This window comes from Egretta garzetta, unplaced genomic scaffold, assembly GCF_000687185.1.
Source record: "Egretta garzetta isolate BGI_Z169 unplaced genomic scaffold, ASM68718v1 scaffold293, whole genome shotgun sequence".
NCBI lineage: Eukaryota > Metazoa > Chordata > Aves > Pelecaniformes > Ardeidae > Egretta > Egretta garzetta.
Genome location: NW_009259318.1, coordinates 2,055,808 through 2,081,409, shown reverse-complemented (window position 1 = coordinate 2,081,409; position 25,602 = coordinate 2,055,808). Strand labels below are relative to the sequence as shown.

General features: G+C 41.6%; 1 protein-coding gene across 1 annotated transcript in view; it reads left to right on the top strand.

Annotated features, from left to right (window-relative positions):
• Positions 1 to 25,602, top strand: part of FAR2 (fatty acyl-CoA reductase 2) — a 152,548-nt gene that overhangs the window by 110,188 nt on the left and 16,758 nt on the right. The window contains exons 3-8 of the mRNA XM_009636533.2: positions 4,031 to 4,206; positions 6,898 to 7,077; positions 12,787 to 12,964; positions 14,352 to 14,396; positions 19,848 to 19,966; positions 23,397 to 23,464. Of these exons, the coding sequence (XP_009634828.1) occupies positions 4,031 to 4,206; positions 6,898 to 7,077; positions 12,787 to 12,964; positions 14,352 to 14,396; positions 19,848 to 19,966; positions 23,397 to 23,464 (766 nt within the window). The remainder of the gene's footprint in view (positions 1 to 4,030; positions 4,207 to 6,897; positions 7,078 to 12,786; positions 12,965 to 14,351; positions 14,397 to 19,847; positions 19,967 to 23,396; positions 23,465 to 25,602) is intronic.

The window sequence follows — 25,602 nt, the reverse complement described above, 5'->3', positions numbered from 1 at the left end:
TGCATGGTGCCTGTTACAGTAAGTCGGTTTTTTAGGGGTGAGGACTGATAGGACCAAAAAAGGAAGGACTATCCAGGCTTCTTTGAAAGGCAGTTATAAGACCAAACCCAAGCAAGTTCCTTTTTAAAGTAGACCATGGCTTAGGCACTCTACTTTTCAATACTTCATTTTTGCTTCACTGAAAATGTGTCCTAAGAAAGAAGCAAAGCCTTTGGCATTTTACACTGTTCAGTGGTTCCTTTATTTTTCAGCTGCACTGTTCCATAGATGTGCAATTTGCCCTTTCTTTGAGGTTTTTGTATCTTTGTGGTATGGAAAAAATTCTGATTGAAGGATTGATGGGCAGAAATCTCTCTGGACTATCGCATGCTTTAAGGCAAGAGCAGAGAACACAGAGAATTACAGACGTCCTTTGGGAAGGGAGCTCAAAGCTTAAGTGGGCATTTTTGGGAAAGAGATGCCCATCAAACACACTCAAATATAACATTGGGAGAAATTCTAGATGTCCTGTTTTCATAATAAGTGCTTGATAATGTAAATTGAAATCACAGGAATTAGATTATTGTTACAACATGGGAATTGCCTGATTATAACCTAAGAAAAAATCAGCAAACTTCAGAGTGAAATTCTCACCTCTGTTGAGGGACAGCACAGTCTATGGAGAACTTGCACCCATTTTTGAGGATTAAAATGAGAATAGCAGCTGTTAGGTTCATTTATTCAGTTTTGGTGAAAGCAGCATTGTTGCCCCTGGAGTGCATGAAGACACTCAAAAAGACACCAAAAGCAGGATATGTTATTACTGATTTCCCTCAGTTTAATTAATATTGGACAACTTGAAATCGAGCATCTTTCCTTGCCCTTCACTGTAGTTCTGTGGCAATTCATTTATCACTTTGGGATTACTGCTGACCTGGCCAGTGTTTTCATGCGGTTCCAACCGTGCGGCACACCAGCCTACTTCTATCCCTTGAATATATTTTGTGTTGGCAGACAGCTTCTAAAAAGAAAAGATCAAACAATCCTTAGGCCTCATGCAGTTATTGGGGATTTATTATATATGCTCTGGGTGAGTTAATCAGCATTTAGAGATGCGATTATTGTTTACCTGCAGACTACTCATCACCTTTTATGTTAAACACTCCTGGAGCTGTAGGAAACAGTATAGAATAAGCTGCATTTGTTTTGTTTTTAAATCTTCTTGCACTTTGCTGTAAAGCACTGAGAAGTCTGAAATCTTCAGATGCCATAAAAGAGGCAGCAGATTTTGATTAAACAGCTGCTCCTGTTATCTGATTTAATGGCAATGATGAACTGAATGTTCTTGTGATCCAGAAGGTTTCCAAAGCAGTATGCTGATTTGTGAGCTTGCATTTAGAAATCGCCTTCATCCTTCAGAGAAACGCAGTGAATCATTAGAGGGGGTGAAAAACTACAGCTGTTGAGTGGCATGCAGTAGTAGGCAATACCTAGCAGCAGGCAAAGAAATATTGAAGGGGATATTATCTGCAGTGGGAATGTCAGGAGGAGATGGCACATAGGCAGAATATAACTGTCCAAATTCGATCAAGGCTGACACTGCAGAAAAACTATTCTTCTTTTCATATACTGTGACTGAAATGGAGAAAGGGCTGATTCATTCTTTCTATGCCTTTGCATTATTTATGCCAAAGTAAAACAAGTATAAAATAATGCTCATTGGGTGGAGTTTTACACTCTCTTTGCAATAGAACAAACAAATGCAGAATTGCTCCTAAAACTCTTAAAAATATAGCTTGCTCTTACATGGGTTCTCTGAGAAATCTTTCCATTTTGTGTGTCTCATCAGGGTTTGTTCATGTGCTGTCTTTCATGAGATGATGCATATTTGGATGGCCACTCCAGCGTCCTCTTGTTAGAAGACAAGCTTTTTACAGACATTAATGCTGCTAGTACCCGGTGCTAAACATAAATTGTTGGGAATTGAGTTCCCACAGCCCAGCTGGCTCTCACCAACATCTTTGTCCATGATTAGCTTTCTCTGTCTAGAAATCTATTCTCTGGCCTAGACTACATTGCTGAAATGTAGTTGGGTACAACTGAGAGAAATTAAATGACATATTCATGTCATAACTTTTGTTAACTTGCTCAAATTTCAGATTTATGCAGGATGTGCAGCTCTGTGTTAAAGAGAAATGCATGAAGTCAAGTACACAGTGTGCTGCATAGTGGGGAAGGCTGATGATTTTCTAATCACTTCTTTATCCCTAAGAACATCAAGGTTATCTAGATTTGGTTGTCAGATAAGTAGAAAGATGGTAACCCCTTAGTCAAACAAGAAACTGTTGCTATTAGCACCAATTTAATCTTTCATATGTCTTTTAGTATGTTTAATTTATGTTACATGATTCCTGCTCTTACGTAAGCACTGGGCAAGTCAAAGACAGAGCAACCTCTAGGGAAACGAGAGACCATGACAGTAAGGAGATTTACAAACTCAGCGTTACTGGTAAAGTAAGAGAGTAGAGGAAACAATCGAAAAACACAGAGCTACTGAGAAGCCAGCTGGCCCGTCCACCTGCCCCGAGGCAGGTTCAGCAATTCCCCGCCTCTCCTGGCAGTGCTTGTCTGGGCCCTTCTTAGGCCATGGCAGATGGCTTCTACCAGCAGCCCTTCCCAGAACTCAGTCATTCCTGTCAGTAGGCTAGTTACCTTCGAAGCATGGTTATCCTTGGAAATCTAGATTATGCCTCTTCAGATCCCGCAGCCTCTCTATCCCATTTATTCTTTCTACCCTTCTTCTTGTCACTCTGCTCCCAAAAGGGAGCAGCTTTTTGGACTTCGCTGGTGCTGTTATTTCAGTTGAAGTTGCTCAAACACAGTAATGCTGGCCAGCAATACAAAACCCTTAGAGCAGACACTTCTGTAACTCAAGGTGTTTTTTCAAATCTTACTCCAGCAAACTCACAGAGCATTTTGAAGTTCGGGCTTCATCTTCATTTGATTTATCAAATAAAAGGTCTCCAGGTGGAACCTGCAGTAGCTGTCTGCTTTCACAGCACAAGCACAACTGCACCCAGACCTGCTATACTGTTATCAGTGACTCCAAGCTACTCACAGAGTAAAAATGGGAACTGAGGAAACTGCTGGTTTTACATAGACACTTTTCAGGTGGTGACAGTATTGATTTCCTTCTCCTTTCAGAAGGATTGTGCATGGTCATCTTGCTGTTCAGGGCACCTGCTATCTTGGATCTTAGGCAAAGCAGGGTGCCAAATGCTGGTTTTGGACAAGCCATCAGAGAGAATGCATGTGGAAATGTAGGGATCTTCTTAGTGGACAGATGCACAGTCTTGTCATTCTGCAGAAGACTGGGCAGAAAATGAGTATTGGAAAGAGCTATGGATGGAAAAGGGCTGGAAGACAGCTTGAGAGGCCAACAAGCTGCACACTTGTCCCATCATGCAAAAGTGCTGGTGGCAGTCAGCAGGCTTAGCAGTATGGGTTATTGAGGCTCCCCATCTTTCCATCCTCACAGGACGCATCCCACACGAACAGAGAGTGGCAGTTGGCAAGGAGCAGCAAAGGAAGAGGAGGAGCCAGAATGTGCCCTGCTCCCCTCCACTCCTCAAGTCCTTTGTAAAAGCATCAGGAAAATTGCTTGAGTCTAATGCTTCACAGGCTTTCCCACTCTGCCCTCCTCCTGTTTAGCTCCTGTTATGGTCCTACAGGCAGCCTTTGAGGTCAAATAGCAAGTGGTTGCAGGAGATGTGGAGCTACAGGAATTTCAGTGGCTGTCCCAGGAAATGAGTGGTGCAGAGAAGATTCGTTCATCTTTTCAGGGCAATGCATAACCTCCTATATTTTTTGTTCTGTTCCTTTCCCATGGGAAGGGAACAAGTGAATTAACTGTTCTACCACCTCCCTCTGAAAGAACCGGGCATTCTCTTTTGTGTCAATTTCATTGATTGGTGTAATCAGACTGGCTACTAATCAAAGTGATCTCAGTAGCCTAATTCTGTACCTGATCTCTCTCTGTTTGTGCTTCAAGGTCTTTGACAGGGTCCGAGAAGATTGCCCTAATTTCCACGAGAAGATTAAGCCTATTAATGCTGAACTCACTCAGCCCAAGCTGGCCATCAGTGCTGAAGATGAGGAAGAGCTTCTGACCCGGGTCAATATTGTCTTCCACTGTGCAGCAACAGTTCGCTTTGATGAACCCCTGAAGTATGTCCTGCTTTCTGTATTTGCTTAAGCATGATTCAGAATGCACGGTAGCCCATAGCACGCCATTCAGTGCATCTCCTGTATAGTTGCGGTAACAATTCTCCACTTATGTTTTCATGCTACATGTGGCTTTGCAGTGAATGTGCAATGTAAATGCTCTGAAGATGTCATGTGCATATGCACGTCAAAAGTGAAGTATCTTGGCAGATTTCCATGGGAACAGAAGGAAGTACTGCAAGCTTGGGTTGTGATATAGTAAGGGAGTAAAGCATGACCTAAAATTGGGATAGGGAAAAGTGTGTTTTAGGTCAAGAGGGAGATGTTTTGGCAGAACTAGCTGGAGACAGCTTGAAGTGAAACTATGTTGTGTCTGTCTCGAAACCTAGTGTTAATGGCCTTTCTTTGTCACTGAGTAACTGAAGAGGGAAACGATATGTTGTTCAAGAAGATCACCTATCAATCATCACAAATACCCAAGACCTGGTGCAATTAACTGTTTAGAATAAATGCTCGATTTCTGAAGGAGGTCCCTTGGGAGTGCCTGTCCAGGCAGGCTTTCCGTTAAGAAAGAGCAGCAGAAATAAGACACTAAACCACGACTGGATGTATAAGTCCTTCTGTGCAACTTGTAAAGTTCAACAAACCAATGTAGATGATCTGGATTGCCAGATCCTCGCAGTTTTTTGAAAAATGTTAAAGCTGTGAGAGTAGAAAACACAATTATTAATGTCAGTCTTCATTTACTTCTACATAGGCTAAGTAGATCTCCACTGTGTCCACCATAAATAATTGCTTTTTGCAACTGATGAGAGAACCCACCAGAAAGGAAGCAGCTCTTGATTTAATCTTGAGCCATATGTAGAACCTGGCTCAAGATAAAAGTAGCAAAGCACTGCACTGCATTAATAGCCATAAATGTTCTTAAATCAATACACGAATGAACACGCTATGAAAATACATCTCAGTGACATTTAACTTCAAAGAGAAACTACATTTTTAATAAGGAGGATAGCTAGAAAGAAGTTAAAAGAAAAAGTTAAAATGGTCATCTGCTTGCAGGCAGTAGAAACTATTTAAAGGCTGATTGCATGTGATCTGTCAAAATCTCTCTAACAGAACAAGGAAAATCCAATATGATTAAGCAGCAAAATATAAGAAGTTGTTGAAATCAAATTACTCCTGTCTGAATAATAAAATACATCATATGGGTAACAGTTCTAGCAAGTTAAATGTGAAAGCACAGTATTGCTCAAATAAGAATTTTGAGCAGCAACTTGCTAATGATGCAAAAAAAAAATATTTTTTAAACATGGCAGAAGTGCAAGGCCTACCACAGAATATGTAGAGCTTGATAGATAAGGGAGGTGCAAAAGCAGTGCTATCAAGATGCTAGAAAAGCAGCAACAGAGAAACTAAATGAATTATTGGCATCGACAAGCAGTACATTTAGGGAATTCTCCAGCTGGAACTCTTGAGGGCAGAAATCTGAGAAACTGTGTTATATTGAAATATTAGTAGATGCAGTTTTAATATAAACAGAAAAAAATAAAGAGTAACAAATCACCAGGGTTAGATGATATTCCCCTATAAGGCTAAAGGGACTCTGAACATCTCAGCAGAAATCAGTGATGGGCCCGTGTTCTGAATGCAATTCTGATCACCCCCTCTCAGAATGGATACAATCAAATAGAAGTGTACACGAAGGAGTAACTTTCATATGAAGGGTAGCTAAAGTAGATGCATTCATCGTGCTAGAAGGGCAGGAGGAAATAGAAGTCTATAGAAAATGCTATTTAATAGCAGCATGCTTAAAAAAAAATAAGTATCTCTAACTTTAGATGTCATGATCCAAACATTAATCATAGTCTTAGCTTCTGTTTTCATTCATCTGGACTACTTAAAATTTCTCTTCAACGTTACTGTAATTAATTTCTTTAGTGTACACTGTAGTTGATAGCGTTGTTCATAACCTTGTACGTGTTGTTGAAAGCTTCCACTCCTGGGCTGAACAGATTGCATATTCCTTAGGCTTTTCCCTTCTGTGCAGGAAAGTGTCTTTCTCCCAGTACAAAGCGGGCAACAAAGTTGAGCATCTGTTCACTGAGATCCATTGCAGATAGTCACTAGGACAACTTCTAGCTGTGCTGGGTGCTTCAAGGTCAACCTTGCTAACCAGGACTCTTTTTCTCTTATGCTTACCAGTTCTCATCTCCATTCCTTGGGAATTTAAGCTGTTATCTCTAATTATGTCTTCTTCAGTACGAATCTGTTTTTCTGGGCCCAGGGACCCTTTGCTGCTTACTGGAACCATGCATTTATCTGTTTTAGCAGTGGTCCCTTAAGGAGAAAGTTGAGTGGGTACCGTAGGAACCATAATGCCTCAGTGGTCATGTGTGTTGGAAATATTTGTTCCAGGAAGGGGTGGCAAAAGTGTCGCGTGTAGAGATGTTAGTGAAATGTTACCTCTGATCCTTTGAATTGAGTAAAAATATTTGAGAGACATTCTGTGGCCAGAACAGCGAATCCAACAGCATTGCTTTGAAAGCTAGTTTAGCCCTTACATTTCATTGAAGCTTTCCACTGCTGCGACCCCTTGCTTGTGTTTTCATTATTTGGTGTTTGGATAATGCTCAGCTTTGGTATATTCTTTCCAGTGAGATGCATTTTGTTTCCTTCACCTGCCCTCTTTAGACATGCCCTGCAACTGAATGTAATGGGCACACAGCGGCTCCTAGAGCTGGCCCGGCAGATGCAGAACCTCGAGGCCTTCATCCACATCTCCACCGCCTATGCAAACTGTGTCCGGAAATGCATAGACGAAGTCATCTACCCGCCCCCAGCTGAACCCAAGAAGCTCTTCGATTTAGTAGAGTAAGTAGGACCTGCCTCGCCTCTTCTGACGTTGGTTTTGCTTCATTCTGCAGAAGACTTCTGAATTGGTCATATAACCTGTCCTGTGGGATTTCTGTTCATAGCTGCTGTTATGCTGTATGGCCTTGTCTGTATGCACCGTGCCAGCAAGAAATGCTGGCCGTAGTAAGAGTGAGACCAAGGGAAGAGAGAGCTTTCATTCTAGGTGGTTTTGAGGGGTACTTTCTGCAGAGTGCCATCCAGTAACTCTGTCCTTTCTGGATTTTCTCTTGAAACTAGCTCTACGGACGTTTTTTGAAAATAGGAGAAATAGAGACTCTGGTTTGGAGCCTTTTTATCTGGAGAGCTGCTGAACTCACGCTTTAAAAATATTCGGTTAAGCTTAACAATACTTTTCCAAATTCAAAAGTATTAGAAAATAGCATAAACCACACGTAATAACCCTGAGATTTCACCTACCTCTAAATTTTTCCACGCACCATTTTAAAAAAGACCATGTGATTTCATGAGAGACCAGCACTGAATGAGTTCTGCACAAGTGCATTTGCTGTCAGAAATGGAGCTGTGATGCTTCTTTCTCTTAAGACTCAGCTCTGTTGCTACCTTAGTAAGAACTGAAATTTTTCGCATAGCTTATATTAATTCCTTTATCTCTTCAGCTTCCCAACGTTGTTTCCACTTATTTCAACAATCCTGTGGTATTAAACCAGAGTTATATGGGGATGAGTCAGAAACAGCCTGGTTTAGAAAGAGTTCAGTGTGAGAATCCAGGACTTTGAGGGAACAACAAAAAGGCTTGTTTAACTGAATTTCCTGAAATGAAGAATAATTAGAAAGATTAACAAAATCTTCTGATAAAGGCCCCAGGACACCTTCCCCGTAGAAGAATTTTCCCACAGCTGTAACTTTATTTTCATTTATTTTCTAGTGATATTCCACTTGTGTGATGTAAGCACTGACCTGTGAACTAGAAACTCAAAGAGCTGGTATAAAATCTTTCTTCTCCTTGATTTAAGGTGATGGGAGATGAGATTAATTAATGTCCAGCAGGGGAACCACTGAGATTTTATGACAAAAAATTGTTTGCCAAAAAAAATAATTTGACTAGGCACTACTCCAGAAAATTTAGTACAAATCAGTGTTTTCTTTTTTTTTTTAATTTTTCCAGTAGCCCATATTCTTGGATACCTTTATTTCCAGCTAGTAGTCATCTGTTATTTAACATTTATTCAGCAAGAGGAGCATGATAAAAACATAAGAAATGCCCTAGTGCATTAGAGCAATGGGCTGCCTGGCCCAATATCTTGCCCTCAACAGTGGCACTGGGAGATGCTGTTCAGGGTAACTATGCAAGCCTGGATACTTTTTGCAATCCATTCCCCTTGTAGCCTCCCAGAAACCAGAACTGTATATATACTCCTATTATTTTTTTGACCCCTTTTTGAATCCATTAATTTGTTTAATCCCTTCTGCAACTTTCTGGTACTCTGCCTTTGCAACCCCCTGTGGCAGCAAGTTCCAGAAGTCTACTAACTAACTGCTGTGCAAAGATGAGCTTTCTTTTACCTGTTTTGAGCTTTCATGCTAATAGTTTTATTGCATGTCCTGTATTTGCAGCCTTGCAGTGTTTGCTCTATTCACTGCCTCTGCAGTTCTGTAAATCTGTATTGCATTCACCCTGGACCCTGTCTTCTGCAGCCTGAAGAGTCCCAGTGTTTTTACTGCCTCCTCATACGCCAACTGATCTCTCTTCTTAATGATTTTAGTTGCCCTTCCTCTCTGCCTTTTTTTAACTCCACTCCCTCCCTGAGGTGCAGGGGCCAAACCAAACTGTATGCAGTACTCAAGTTTTATTTAAATAGCTTCAAAATTACACCATTGGTCTTGTTTCTCAGTACCTGATGATGTCCAACATTTCGTTGACTTTTTTGTCTGCTGCTAGTCATTGCCTTGGAAATTTCATAGAGCTGTCAGCTGTGCTTCCAAGAGCTCTTGCTGAGCTGCAACTTCCAGTTCAGAGTTCAGCAACCTCTAAGACCAGTTTAGACTGCTTTTCCCTAGATACATTACCTTACCTTTAGTGAAGCCAATCTGCTACCTTTTTGCCCACTGACTCAGTTTTGCAATGTCTTTTGGAGTTCATTGCTGTCAATATTACATTTTACTGCCCCAAAAAGCTTACCATAATTTGCAACTTTGGAAACAATTAGTGTTGATGGCTCAGATAAAAAAGACTCCAGCAAAGGACCGAATGCTAATCAGAAACATGCAGAAGTGCCTGGCTACCCCAGAGGTGGCTAGTTCAGCTTCTTCATATCAGACACTAAGAATTTATTTATTGTAGTTTGCACGTGCGGCAGAGAGGATGATGTTTGAAAGAAGGGTTGAGAGACAGAGGATGGGCTTTCAGATCTGTTCTTTGATATGTTTATCTTGGTTTTATGTTTGGTTGTTTTTTCTTAGTCACCTAATTAGAGAAGGTTTGGGTTTTTTTACTAGATTTTTGAATTTGTTCTACAGTTTTTCCTATGCCCCGTACTCCAGGAGTTCACAACCTTCTGGTACTTTTAGTGAGACAGAAGTCACAGCATGCCCTCAGCTAGGATGGCATCTGTTTCTTTACAGTGTTTGCAGGTAGCGTTATAATCACTCACAACAAAGACAACCTCTGCCTTCAAAGGCATTGAAATCAGGTGGGCCTTGTTGAAAATCACTGTCATTGGTTTGGAAGGCGTTCTGCAAATCAAAGGCAATACATGAAGGACATGCATGGGGCTGCAGAGAGTGTGGAGGAGCAGGATGGGGAAAGTCCTTGTGAAGTTGGGGTGATATGATACAGGCAGAAAGGGACAGAGAAAACTGAGAGACTGTGAAGAGGATTAGTTAGGGAGAGAGAGAAGACAAAGCAGGGCTGGAAGGAGATGGGAGAGATGTACCTTTTATTATTTACCATGTAAGTGGAAGAAATAATATAGAGATATCTGGGTGCAGAAGATTTCAGAGAAATTAGGTTAACGGATATCAGAATGTTACCTTCAAAAAGGTGGAGGAGGGAAAAAAGGAGACAAGGAAATATAAGCAACCCTTGTCTTAAAGTGCTCTTCTGCAAGTACATTAAGAGGCATAATCACACAACTGGATGCAATAACAGAACCACTTAATGATGCTTTTGGCCATGCGGTTCATATATGCTTTATTCAGCTGAAATCCCAAGTAGGAATCCCAGCTGTTTCTTTTTCTGTTCTTATGCTCCTATTATATCCCTGCTTTCCAGTATTTTGATACTTAACCTGCAAGTAAAGCCTTAGGCCTAATCTGTGTAAACCAAAAGTCACGCTTCTAAGTGCTGCCAGGCCAATAGAGGAAACGTAATCTGCCACATCAAGCAAGGTCTGCAATCTTAATCTAAAGCTGAGGGAAATCAGCTTTGAAGGGTGTGCTGAGGTAAGGAACACGGCACACAGTGAAGTGTGAGCTGAAGCAGAACTGCTTGCGTTATTGCAGAAAACGTAGACCTGTCATCACTTACGAGGTCTTATTAATGCAAAGTGATTAACACAGAGAGCTATGTTTTCCTATGGCAGAGTAATTTGGTGCATGTATGCAGTGGAAGAGGAGGTTACTAATTGTTTAATTTGCATCTCTTGTTTCTACAGGTCAGTTGCAGCAGTGAGCAAATGCAGTAGCTTTGTGATTTAGCATTTCAAAACCTCTAAAGTAGGTCACAGAGGAGCAGGAACAGTTCGCCTCGCTGAACTGTCAGCTCAGTGCTTCTCTGATGGTAATGCTGGTAGATCAAATCACCTGGTAGGATGGTACCCTTGAGACAGGCAGGAGCATGGTCCTCTTGATGACCACTTAAAGTAACACAGAGAGGCCTGTCTGGAAGGCTGAGAGCCAAGGGAAATTGCTTCTCCTTGTACTTCTACACCTGTCTTTGCTTTGTGAGAAACGCTAACCTGTAAGCTCCTATTATTAAAAAAATTATATATATATAAAAAAATTTAAAAAAGAGAGGAGGAGAGGAAAGATACTTGCATTCAGCTTAATCTGAGTTCCCAAACGAACCTAGTCTTCCTCCAGGCCCTGCAAAAATAGACATCTCCCTTTGGTAGGCTGGTAATTAATTACTCAGCAGATTCAAACAACGGCGATTTATCTGAGACCCTGAGGAGGCTGGGTTCAATGGCTGCCTAAACAGGCGCTGTAAATTAAGTCAATATTGTGTGCTGCTTATAGGCTCTGTGCAGTTCAAGTTCATATTTTCTGTCTTGTTTCTGAAGCATGGGGCTAGGGTTGCAAAGGAAAGTATTTGTGCCTCCATAAGGCTTATTTAAAAAAACCCAACAATTTCTATATACTAAAACCTGTCAGATTCTTTTTAACTCATTCCAAAACTGATTCACTAAATTCAACCCTCCCCTGCAAACTGTTTTGCACTTTCAGTGAATCCGTGTTTTCTCATACAACAGTTTTCCTCTACTATTTCCATCTGTGTCCGATGAGAGCCATCTGAAACACAGTGTGCCACCTGAGCCATCAGGTGTTTGCATGTTTAAGGTGATATGATCAGCTCTTAAGGTATGACAGTCTCCACCTTATCCCTGTGACAGTCTCCACCTTATTCCCCTCCCCTTGACCTCCACTGGTTTCTGAAATTAAAGATAAGGAGGGGTGAAGCAAGGATCTGCAGGAAACAGTATCCTTGCAGTGCCCCTGGGAAGAGCACGCCCTTTCAGTCTGAACTGTAAGTCCATTGACTTAATTACAAATTGGATTATAGGAGTTAATCTTTGATTCCGTGGTGTAACACCAGACTGCTGAAAGCCTGTTGGGGATTGGCAGCGGTGTGCAAGGGCTCTGGAAGTACAGCCAGTTCCTGTCCTTTAGACCCAAATGCTGGCAGGACCAGTGATGCCTTGATGGTTTGCCAGGGAAGAGCCTTTGAGCCTTAGGCCCTCGCTGCAGCACCACAGTGGCAAGGGCCACTTTTTTAAGAGTATATGTAACTACCTCTGGCAGATTAGATACTTGAATACCTTAAAAAGAAAAAACAAAAAAACCCACCCCCACCACCAACTTGTTGTTTTAGTTTTTTTTTTAAAGCAGCTAATACAGACAGTTTCTTAATATCCTATGTGAACAAACTAGTGGAAAACCAGTAGGGAGGAGCATCTAACATTGTAAATTGTGCTACTGGAATAATATCTCTGTAGTACATTGTTCTAGCTCTTGAGACCTTTGTAATGCTACTCAACTCAGTAACTCAAGGTTACCAAGAATCTCCTAAAATGTACTTGGGAATATATAGGGACTGTGTTGGCTAAGGACAAGCACTACCTAGTGAGAGTGCTAGGTTGGAAAGCTCCATTGGTCTGTAGACCATGGCCATATCTACCTTACAGATTGCACTGAAGCGTAAAGCAGACAAGAGATTGCTTTAGATTGAGATTGTATAGATACCTAAAGTTGAGCTGGACATCATAGCATGAAGCTCACCATGGTTATTTTGCACTTGGAAAACAAAAGTAAGGTTTGTCCCAGAGAGCTGTTCTAAATCCAAACCAGTTGCTCCTTGCTTTGTCTTAAATGTCTTTGACTTGCTTATCCTTTGTTTCAGCTGAGAATTCCTGTCTCACTGGTCTTCTTTTGTATCCATCTTTTCTCTCTCTGCATGGCAGAAAATGACGTTCTCCTTGTTTCCTGTAGGTGGTTGGATGAATCTATCATTCAAGACATCACACCCAAGCTGCTTGGGGACTGGCCCAACACTTACACCTACACCAAAGCCTTGTCAGAATACCTGATACAGCAAGAGAAAGGAAACCTGAACATTGCTATCATCAGGCCATCCATCGTGGGAGCTAGCTGGCATGAGCCTTTCCCAGTAAGCATGAACACATAGCAATTCCCTACTGAGAGCCCTTTGGTACAGCTGTAGGTGCAGTACTGTCAGCAATCTGTCCCTCCTTGTAGCGGTGTCTGCTTGAGAAACAGGTGACACAGTTCATGGGGAAGTGCATGGAAGAGGTGGAGGACCCTGCTGGAGTAGCAAGCCTTCTTCAGCATCTTCAGGGAAGACTCTTGCCTGCAAGTGAAAAGAACACATTTAAGCAATAATAAGAAGAGCTGGGATGATAATAACAGTACAAAATGCTGGACTTGCAACTGACAGCCTTAAAGGCAGAGGATCATGCCCAGACAGACACCCACGGGAGTTTTCTGTACTAGCTGGGGAAACACAAGATCTGAGGGTCGGTCACAGCCCTGATGTGTTCTGGTTCAAGTCTTTCCATGGTCTTGTCAGCCTGTTAGTGAGGTCCTGATGAGCACCCTAGACCTCACATGGCCCTTGAAAGCATTTCATAATGTCATGTGCCTTGTATACAAGTTACTTTGTATCTTTGTCCTGCATTATTAGTCGTTGGATTCACTGGATTCACACTTGTATGGGCCTGTCGCAGGTACAAATGTCAGCTGCACAGTAATTAAATGCAGCTGTACTTTTGGACTGAAATAATTCACTAAGCTAAATATACTAGTAGGGATAACGCACCTTAACATTGCAGCCAAATTGGAAAGGCAACATAAAAGTCACCTTTGGCTTTCATGCAGCTCGAAGCGTGCCAAAGATGTCTGAGATATAGCTGAGGCTCTGGGCCAAGTTCCCCATCTTGGTAAGACAGGGAGAGTGCTGTTAGGTGTCATAACCCATTTCGGGTCAGACAGTTCGTCACTGCTCTGCACTCCAGCTCCCACAAGTGGTGGTTTCCCTGAGCTGAAGTAGGATGGGATTCAAAAGTGGAGCGGTATTTTCTTCTTCCTTACCTTAGAAATTAGTTGGAGTGATCAGATCAGTCTCAGTGACATCTGCATCTTGTACGTCGGAGAGTATATAACACGCAGGCTGCTTTCAGCAAGTGTGACGGCACCAAGATGCTGTAGTGTTTCAAGACAGAGTTTACTCTTGCAGCCAAGTTATTATAGGAAAGACGTGGTTTCTAAAAACAAAATTTGTTTCTGTTGTTGGTGGGGAAATTGCAGACAGTATGAGGTAACACACAATGCATCCCCTATATAAAATCCGTTAGGTACTTTGTACTGGTTAGCTTGCTGGCAGCTGTCCCCCACAGGCAGGCATCTTAACCCTTGCCTTGTTGCTTCTTTGTCCTGCACCGCAGCGTTGTAGCCCTTTCGCCATTTCGAAGCCTGTGTAAGCAACATGTCACTGAAAGAAAGTAATCATTCTTCTCTTATTTTTTTTTTTTTTGCAGGGTTGGATTGACAGCTTCAACGGGACAAGTGGAATATTTGTTGCGGTATGTCTAGTTACTATTTAAGCTCCCCTTAAAGTGGAGTTAGAGTTACTAAAATAGCAACTCCGAAGTTACTCTTAAAGCCCCACTTAGAAATCAGGTGCTAAAAAGGATCATAGCAATTTTCTGAATCTGGTAGAAAGGTGTCACGCACTTGCCATACGTCTGTATGCCTGTAGCACCCAGAAAGCTGTCTATTTACGCTGCGCTCCAAAAAGGACATCGAAAGAGTACTCATGTCGCTGATTCACTAAATGTGAATTGCAGTTTTTAGCTTTGGCCAAATTTGGCCAAATTTTCAAAGAAAGGGCAAAAGATGCATCCTTGAAACTAGGGGTGATTCACAGATGTCAAAGCTTTAATCTTATAACAGAACTTAATTTTACAGGCTGGATTACTGTTGCAAGGCAGCATTACTTAGACTTTCATTTACCTTCATATGTATTGTTTCTCTGGGTCTCATTTGCCATTGCTTTGTACAGGAATTCTCCATGTGCAGAGTACATCTAAATAATGTGTGTAACTATAGATTCACACTCTGCCAGTCACATGGATAATTCACTATATTCTTGACTAACACTGCTGTAAATAACTAGTGTGCAAAATGGCAAGGAACAAACCCCTGAGATAAATAAGAAATAACTTGATAAAATATTCCCTGTAATATGAAAAAAATCATTACAACTTAACATATGAAAACAGTAAAGTTGCATACCGTTTCTCCTAGCTTATACTTTTTTTCTGAACTAAAATCACTGCCTTAGGTCTGTTTGTCAATGAATAATGCTGCATAGCTATGGGCAGATATTTTTGTTCCTGTATGATTTGTCCAACTTGATTACTTTGTAAAAAAAATATTGTAATCAGCCTGATGCATTGTATAAAAGGATTAGTAGTCTACAATCATAGGAGAGCAGAATAAAATCCAAAAATCATCTTGTTAAAAAAGCTCATTTGTACCTGAAGTAGAGCATAAATAGAAACTGTTACAGTCATTTATGGAGCCCAGAGGACTAGTGAAATTAGTGGGTATATCCCAGCTAATGCTTTTATCGGGAAACCCCAGTTACACATTTCAGAGACATTCAGAAGCCCCTAAATGCATCATTTATGTTCACAAAGTGTTATTAGCTCCTATTCATCTCACAGTTTCTGTCAACCTTCTACTCATCAACCTTCTACTCGTTGCTGGCTGCTCATAAAGCTTGTACTGCCTCTCTCTGCTCTACTCACAGCATCTTGTGCCGTTTTCTGTGTTCTTGTATGACCTCTTGTCATTATCATGATAAAGAAAGGGTTTGCAGTTCCTTAATTTTGCAGATACATTCCTTACATTTTCATGTGACAGGTTCTAACTTTTGTAATGATATCCGTGAGTTTTGATCTTTTTGTGTTTACTTTTGAGCATTAAAAATGTCTGTCACAAAAATTTGTCCAGAGTTAGTTTGCAAGAAAGACATTACCCAAAAGATTTCCATTGCATTGCTCTTTATTCCCCACAAGTGAATTACCTAAGTAACAAATTACAGCAAGTTGCTGTCATACCTGTATCATATCCCAGTACTTTATGAAACACGCCAAATTCATATGCTTCCAGCCATATAAAACATGCCCATCAAATCATTTGTCATTTAAAAAGCATTTTTCTCCTTCGGTTTTCTTCTCTTTTAATCTGTCAACAAGTAAATGGTTAAGTATTTGGAAATTTTGCCCATCTATCAGTCTTTCATTAATAGTGTCTGCTTTAGGAACTTACATGAGACTTGCATATATTTTCTATGCTTATCTTTCACCACTCATACCAGTAACGAATATTTTCCTTCTTCAAAGCAAAAATTTCTAGCCTTATGGAATACAACAGCAAACCTAATGGCATGGTTTCACTTACGCCGGTTTTCACACACAGACACCAGCCTGTATCTTTATCTCCAGATTAACTCTATGGAAAGTAAAGATTTTGAGATTCTAGGGTCACTGTAGTAAATAACCTCCCTTTTATACAAAAGGTTTGAATTGTACCAAAATAGTTTTGAAATAGAGATGGTATTTCTTGGTTCAGGATTGAAGCTCTGAGGTTCTTCAATATAGGAAATACAGAGACAATGAAATTCATATCATCTGCTCTGAGCTCTTCAGCGATGAAATATGATGGTGTGATACGCAACTATACCAAGACGTAGCCAAGAAAAAGACAAAGAGCAACAACAATAGGTGCAGGGTGTAGAGACAAGGTGGTTGTCTGTGCCCAATGGCTCTTTGGCCCCACAGGCAGCAGTGCTGGCTGACGTCAGTCAGGAGCAGAGACTCTGTGATGCGGAGAAGTGAGGGAGGATCGCCAGTGCTGACAGACAGTATTTGTCTCGTACCATCTCCAGTTGCTGCTGAACTTAGTTGGACTGGTACTAGTTTTCTGGATGTGAAAGGTATTTATTATTAGGGAGCCCCAGAGACTTTTGTTGTTCGGGGGGGGGGGGAGCGGGGCAAGAAATAAATACATGTTTTGAATTAATGTGCGTGGATATGGTGAATTGGTAAATCCTGTTTGGTAGTTTGAAAATTAACCCTTGAATATGTGAGTTACGTGTGAGTTTGATTACCTGGAAATTATGTGATTACAATTGTCTGTCTCTGCCAGCTGTATTTCAAAGTGTATTTATTGGTCAGGTAGCTTTATTAGCCTTAATTAAGGATGGAAAAAGCAAAAGGGAAGTGTTTTGGTGATTTTTTTTTTTTTTTTTTTTTTTTTAAAGTCCCCTCCATACTAAAATATTCATTTTCAACTTATAACCCAAGCTCATCCTATATGGAGCACAACCCTCAGATTCAGATTTGGCTCAGATGATCTTTGGGATCTTTGGGATCATCTGGGCAGAATCCAAACTCTAAACCTTGCAAAGACTTTTTGTTTTTTCCCTTCAGTCATCACTATAATATTTGAGTCTGATCATTTAATTCTGCAAATAGATATATTTCTTTTAAATATTCATGAAATATGGGAGTTCAAGTTGTTCTTGATAGTCTAATTATGTTTCTTTCACCTACAGTTGCTCCAGCTGCCGTGGGGAGAAGCTTTGTTGATTGAAAAACAAAATTAAATTAATTACATTTCCACTGGACTGTAATTGAGGCATTTTATCTTGCTGTTCCATATTTCATGTAAAGACCTTCCTCCCTGCAAGGCAGTGAAGCTGTAGGGCAGAACCATGGTTTAATTCATGTTCTGGACAGTGACTGGCCCCAAAGTGCTTCAGCTGGGAGGCTGCCCAGAAACGTGACTGTGACCACCAAATGGTTTTGGAGGCTTCAGCTAAAGTAGCTTCTGTTTCACTAAGGAGAACAAAAACATGTCAGCAACTACAAACAGAAATCAAGCCATACCTGATAAAGAAGTACCAAACCATTTCCAATGTAAAAAGTAACTTAAAACACTTAAACCTCAAGTCTCTATTAAATGCACGCTATATTAAATATCTGATTCATTCATGTGCATATGACCATCACAAGCTGCTCTGAATACAGGCATGTTTGCAGCACATCCATCAAACTTCCCAGTTTTGAAGCCTGACCTCAAAAAGGTCTTTCAGTGTACCTGTGAAAACGTGGTAGTTGATCGCACAGTGGTCTTTCGTGGGCATGTGTTCACAGCAGTGGAAAATTCATAGCTGAGCTTGACTGTCTCCTTTCGTCCTTTTTGCTTTTTTTCTCCCCGTTGAAAAATCAGTAGTAGGAAGAAAAAAACCAACATGATAGTGATGTTGCAAGTTAAGGTTTTAACGTCAAAGCGTAGCTGTGGTTCAGCTTAGGGCAGCAGAGGTTAACTGCATGCCATGGGTTTGAGGATATTTGGAGTCAGGTGGGGTAGCTTACATGGTTGCCTCTGCATCTGTCTGTCTGTCTATGATCCCTCTGCCAGCTGCACCAAGGATGAGATGAGACTGCTCATGAAAATTAAATCAGTCGTAAGTGGTATTCCCTTCCTTGCAAGCTGTGAAATGTAACAAAACCATCTGAGTATAGAAGGGGAAAGGAGTGGGGGAGAGAAAGAAAAGAAAAGAATCCAGATAAACACCTCCCAAACAGGGAATGTGGTGTCCCTGAAAATCCACTCGTTATCAGTAGACAGTGGCATACACTTTACGAGTCAGTATCGACTCTTAAATGCTTTTTTGGTCACATCTTTCTCTTCCCCAGACTTCAGACAAGTGTTTTTGCACAAGTAGGCACCTCCTGTCTAGTGCTGTAGTAAAACTTTATCTTTCACAGCTGGAGAGGTATTTCATGATGAAATGGGAGTCTCAGGTTGGAAGAAAAGAAAAATTCTCTATAAAACTTCCCTTGCCCTGTCTTTTACATATTCTTGGATCTGTAGAGCATATTCCTTTGCCCCTTCACTTGGTCCTTCCCTCTAGTTTTACAGATCTAAATTATAAAAGCTCTTTTCCTTCCTTGCTTCACTGGTGCTTTTCACTGGGTCCTCAGCTTCTAGTTCAAATTCAAATCCATCACATTTTATTTCCCACATAGTAGATAACTTGACTGCTACCTTGACTGCTGTTGGGATTTCTTTTTTTCAATTGCTCTGTTCAGCTTTCAGGCCTGACACACTGGGTGAAGTTCCTTCACCCCGCTTCACCTCCACATTTCTATATTTCTGAATTATCCTGTCTGATTAAGCTCCCATGTTGTTGCCATCTGTTCATGTAAGCCTCTTCCAGCCATGTCTCTCCTGAGGAACCTCCAAAGACTAATTGGTCATCAGGGAAACCCCTTGATAAGCATTCAGGTTAAATATATATATTTTGGGGAGCCTGACCCCTGATAAATGTACTTCCAACCAATGTAAAATGAAAATCTTCTGTTCTTGCCTACCTCTTCTCTTTGGTTGTCAGTACTTTGTATTTTCACTCATTCATTCCCTGAGTTTCGTTGGGTGGCGAACTCTTCAAGTCAGGGGCCACATCTTGACTGTATCTTTGTGCTTACCAGACATGGCTTTGGAAAACAGGAGGGTGTGAACACATTCAGAGGAAAGGGAGTAAACTTTTCAAAAAGCTTATTGATGTAATTTCCAAAGTGACTGTTGTCTTTGAGGGACACTCAGACCTCTCTCTGCCCGTGCCACTTAAGAAAAATGGAACTTCAGGTATCGTAGGGAATTTTACTGCAGTAAATTCAAATATGTTTCTTTTTTAAGGTATCTATTTCATATTGAGTTAACTGAGAGTCACGGCGTTTCTTGTTATACACAGCACAGATGTCATCAGGTTTTAGACTTCCCCTGAAAACGTAGAACAGTGGGATCCACGCGAGATCTATCTTTGTTTTCACAGAAACCAAATAATCTGCAGCAGGTGCCAGGCTTGAAAAGCGCTAACGTGACGGTCTGTCCTCAGTCCAAGCCGATGAAATTGTGCCATGGCCTTATATCAGTGACTGTTTCCCTTTGTCCCACAGGCAGGCAAAGGGATTCTGCGGACTGTCATTGCCAACAACGAAGCGGTGGCAGATATGATTCCCGTAGACGTCGCCATCAACCTCACCCTTGCAGCCGCGTGGTACACTGCTGTGCACAGGTGGGAAGCCACTCCTCTTTCTGCTGGACTTGGGCATTTACTGCCCGCACCAGAGCTTTAAAAGGAACCAGAAGCTAATTGAAAACCTGTGCAAGAGCCTTGTTTATTCATTTTCTGGGTCATGTTTTCTTCCCTGGTCTGGCAAGGACTAACGGTGTAGTAGAAGCCATAAAGGCAGGCTTTAGAGTTAGGAAATCTCTAAAGCTAAGGTGGGACCTGTTTCTCGGTACAAGGTAAGCTCAGCTGACAAGTGTCTCTCAGAAGTCACTTTTCTGAAGTCCAAGAGCTTTGCTGCACCTTCGGAGCAGTTGTTTTTTGGGCCTCCGTTCTCAGGCAGCTACACGAAGTCACTTTTCAAGTGGCTTCTAGAGTTTTCTTGCTGAAAATGCTCTGCGTGTTTGCCTTAGAAAACACTGCACAGTATAAATACATTATGGGCTCATATGATAGAGAAGATGATCTAAAAAAAAAACCCCATTCTTTGCGTTGTTGAGAAGGGTTTGTATAAGTGACATTAAGGGTTTAAGATCTTTTCCTGTGAACCTCTGGCTCTGACCTTTAATCATTAGCACTGCACAGTATAAATACATTATGGGCTCATATGATAAAGATGATCTAAAAAAAAAACCCCATTCTTTGCGTTGTTGAGAAGGGTTTGTATAAGTGACATTAAGGGTTTAAGATCTTTTCCTGTGAACCTCTGGCTCTGACCTTTAATCATTAGGAGGTGCTATGGAGTTAACCACATGAATTATTCTGGAGGTTTATGCAACTCTAAGAAGTCAATACCAGGCACATAAAAAGCAGAAATGGTTTACTTTGAAAGGCAGAGTAAGCCCTCTGAGCTAAGGGTAGAGAAGAGCTGCATACGGTAACCTAAATAGAGGGATCATAAAAGGCAGCTCTCCAGCTCTTCATAAATATTTCTCTCATCATTTTTCCCCCCTCCATCAGCAACAGAAAAAACAACACAGTCTGGGGAAAATAAATACAGCTTCCCCTTACATTCACACCCTGAGAACCTCCATAAAGATGGAAAAGGAGATGAACACAGACTTTCTGGCTCTGGCCATGGTAGGAGAAGTGCCATTTTTTCCTAACTTTTCATTGGCGAAAGATGCATGCTTTTAATCTGCTTCTGACACAAATAATTATTAGGCTAAAGAAGCAATTGCAGAACTTGATTTAAAGCTTTGTCTAGCTGGGCACAACCCCAAGGTTAGCAATCTGTAAACAAAAAACTAGGGGCCTGAGCCTTCTGTAAACTTAATTTCACTGAGAGAGTTTTGGGTTTAGGTTCTGTCTTGAAGAACGGCACCTATGGTTTAATTTTTTTTTCCAAATCATCTAATTAGAACATCACTGTCCTTCAGGGCAGGTGTCATTACTGAGGGAAATTAGATTCTAAAACTTAGCAGAGAATTGCAGTCTTCACTACATAGTGTAGAAGTTGTAGAAAGTTCTACGCTCTGTTAAGGTTACGGACTCAGCTGGAGGGTGGAGAATGGAAGAAAAATCAACAGGGAGAGACTCTTCACTGAAAGCTGGGAAAATGGAGAAATCCTCTTCATTGGTGTTTAATGGGCCAGACCCACTGGAGTAAGTGCAAGTCTGTGCTTTCACTTCAGTGCGTTTTGCAACAGCCTCTGTGTGTGTCTCAGCCCTAGGTGAGTTTTCTACATGGGCACATATCACAGATTTAGTCATTAGTGAGTTGCCATATTGATTTCCATAATGCAGAGTTTCCCCACATTAAGCACTACTGTGCATTTTTGTTTAACACTCTATCAGGCTTCTACTCGGTAATTAAGAGTTACAGGACATCATGGATTTGGAGCTTGATACGTGTCTAGTAGTCGTAACCATCCCTAGAATTCTGCTAGGGTTTAGTAATAATGATAATATACAGTCAAATGCCATGATTTCAAAGCATTATTTAGAAAAGCACTGTTAAAACTGTGCAGTATCCAAATGCAGTTTTCAGGTATCACTATGCAAGATTTCCTGTCCCAGGTTTAGGGGTTCTAACTCCTGGTCTCTTCAGTCATACGAGTTTTGAAAAGAAAAGTTCCTCATAGCCAGCCTCTTCTAGTGGAGGAAGGCTCTAAGCAGCACTGGCGCCCTTGGAGCACCGAGATGCTGTGTCCTCCAGCCAAGCTGCTGTCCCCCGTTCAAGGCCAGATCTTGCTGCTTTTATCATTTTGGCAGATGGCTCCAGGTGCTAATGCAGAGTAAGAAAAATGTATTGATGGCATCACTTGCACCCTTGGCAAGGCAGGCTTAGATCAAAAAAGCCATTTGACTAATTCTTGCCTTGTATCAAAGGAAGAAATAAAAACAGTATGACCTATGTTTAGGTCTACACACAAATAACAACCAAGCTTTATTTGGTATTAAAATGAGAATTTTGTTGAAATAGATTGACTTGTAATCACCACCCTGACAAATGGAGTTTCAAAGTAACACAAGTCATATCCATTAAGATATGACATAGACAGTGAGATCGAGTGTACCGTCAGCAAGTTTGCAGATGAGCTGAGTGGTGCGGTTGATACACCAGAAAGACGGGATTTCATCCAAAGAGACCCAGACAAGTTGGAGAGGTGGGCCTGTGTGAACCTCATGAGGTTCAACAAGGCCAAGTGCGAGGTCCTGCACCTGGGTTGGGGTAACCCCTGGTATCAATACAGGCTGGGGGAAGAAAGGATTGAGAGCAGCCCTGCCGAGAGGGACTTGGGGGTACTGATGAATAAAAAGCTGGATATGAGCCAGCAATGCGTGCTGGCAGCCCAGAAGGCCAACCTTACCCTGGGCTGCATCAGGAGAAGCGTGGCCAGCAGGTCGAGGGAGGTGATTCTGGCCCTCTACTCTGCTCTGGTGAGACCTCACCTGGAGTACTGCGTCCAGCTCTGGAGCCCTCAGCACAAGAAGGACATGGAACTGTTGGAGCAGGTCCAGAGGAGGGCTACTAAAATGATCTGAGGGCTGGAGCACCTCTCTTATGAGGACAGGCTGAGGGAGGTGGGCTTGTTCAGCCTGGAAAAGGCTGTGAGGAGACCTCATTGCAGCCTTTCAGTACCTAAAGGGGGCCTATAGGAAAGATGGGGAAAATCTTTTTAGTAGGGCCAGCTGTGACAGGACAAGGGGTAATGGTTTTAAACTAAAACAGGGTAGGTTTAGACTGGATATAAGAAAGAAATTCTTTACAATGAGGGTGGTGAAACACTGGAACGAGTTGCCCAGAGAGGTGGCGGAGGCTCCATTCCTGGAAACATTCAAGGCCAGGTTGGACGGGGCTCTGAGCAACCTGATCTAGTTAGCGGTGTCCCTGCTCACTGCAGGGGGGTTGGACTAGATGACCTCTCAAAGGTCCCTTCCAACCCAAAACATTCTATGATTCTTAAAATAATACTTTCTTTCTCTTTTCCAGACCAAAAAACATGTTGGTGTACAACTGCACAACAGGTGGAATCAACCCTTTCTTCTGGGGAGAAATGGGTAAGGTCTAATTTAAACCTAGAACGGGTCAAACATCAATAGCGTTCCTCAGCCAGGCTTTGAAAAGGTGGTTTCCTATATTTAGGTGGCATTCAGCATCTGCCATTCCAACTGCGCATGGGAGGCCCAGCTGCAGTCAGCGAGGGTCCTGTGAGCAAAAGCTCCTGGTGCTGGGCATTCAGCTCAGGAAAGCATCCATTCAGTTTTCATTGTGGGCGTAATCACATAACAACCCAGCAAAGTATGTGCGTTTGCTGCACTGAGGTATTAAAGTGGTGAAAAAAGGAATAGTGAACCAGTCCCTTAATTCTATGAGAATTCTCTGCGTTGCTGTAACAGGACATCTTTTCTGATTGCTGGGTTTGGGGTTCTTTTTGTGCTTTGAAATCACTTGGAGAACCTTCGTAGTGAATCTTGTATTCTTATAAAGGAAGCTCTAACTTTCAGAACACAGAAAATCAGTATATTAAGGAAGCAGAGCAGCCTTTCTTCCTCTGTCTTGAAGAAAATTCTAAACAGAAATTATTGGTGTAGACTTGAGAAGGCAAACCTTGAAATGACAGGTGTGTTTCAAGAACAATTTGCCTTTTGATGATGAATTTTGTCAGTGGAAGAATTAAAATTATTTTCATGGCTGACTTCTTCAAGTGGATGTGCTTCCAAGGCAGGGGTGAAAGAAAGGGAGACAAATCCCGACACCCTTACAGTGGAAAACTCATGCTGAAGCCAAGCAGCAGAAACAGCACAGACATGGACAGATGTACGGGGTCTGATTCACTTTTTGTTATATGTTAATTCATATCTTTGCACTTTAAATACAGGATGCTGGCAAATCACTGCTGTGGTGTTTCACTTCTCAGCCTTTGCTTTGCATTTGTCTTTGCGTTATTTAAGAGGCAAAGTGCAAGTGAGCAGAGAATCAGACCATAATGGCACTTTCAGAACAAGGCTTGTCTAAAAATCCTACTAATTTCCTACCATGAGATTTGATCAAGTGTTCTAGCAGGGAAGAGGTTTCAGCAGCTGTCTGAGTGGTGAGAAAATACACCAAGTTCCTGACATTTTTAATAAGAAATCTAACATTGTGGTTTGTCGCAGTCTGAGAGAAGAGAAGCCTCCTTCATAGATGATTGTTGGAGAATGTAGCCAGCCTTCATAGCATGTAAAGTCAGATCTTCTGTGGCTTTTTCACAGGAATTACCTGCAAAGCTCTTCCCAGGCTGCTACTTTAGGCCACAGCCACCGTAGCAGTACTACCTGAGGTTTGCCTTTCATAACCCATTTTCAGTGTAATTTTACGGATGAAAACAGCACTGTATTAATGCATTGCAACTGATCTTATCCTGTTGCTTTGCTCATAACTGTGGATTTAGCAATGAAATCATCTTGAGTGCAGCAGAAGCTTGCATAAGCAGTTGGGCTGCGTGATGGGACTGAAGGCAAAATTTTCTCCTCGGGTGACACCATGGAGCTCTTTCTACCACATGTATCCACAGTTTTCCTGAGAGCAGCAGCCTGCAGAGGGTTATTAGGTATAGATTCATGAACAGGAATTAAGATGGAGTATCAAAGAGCAAAATTTTGCCCTTAAAGATGTTGCATGGTTTCAAGAAATGCGTTTGGGAAAGGTTTGTCACATTAGGATGTTATGACTGCAGCCATTCAGTTTGAATTCTCAATTCAGTCTTCTACCAACTTATCTTTGGTGAATGCATATCATTGTAAAATCTTCTTTATATATATGACAGACTTTCTCAACCCATTCTTACTACTTTCTCTGTCTAGTCACTATTATTTGGCTTCTAGGCAGCCAGGCATCTGCTTCCAACAGGCCTTTCAGAGCCATGATCTCTCTGAAATAAGAGCTACGACTGAAGTGAAGAATCCACAGAAGGACTGAGCTTCACCCACCAGCTCCCTCCTTCACAGTCGGGCGGCATCTGCTACTCCAGTGGTCACCTTCTCTTTTCAAAAGCCTGTTTCCAACTGTGTTTAGCTCTGCCAGCCTTTCAGATTGAAATCATTGAGGCCAGGTCTCTACCTCCAGTGGTTTTTCAGCTTTTTCAGAATTCATCTTGTTTCCCAGCATGAAAGAAGCTGTTTGATGCAAACATACAGGAGACCTAGGATCAGCAGAG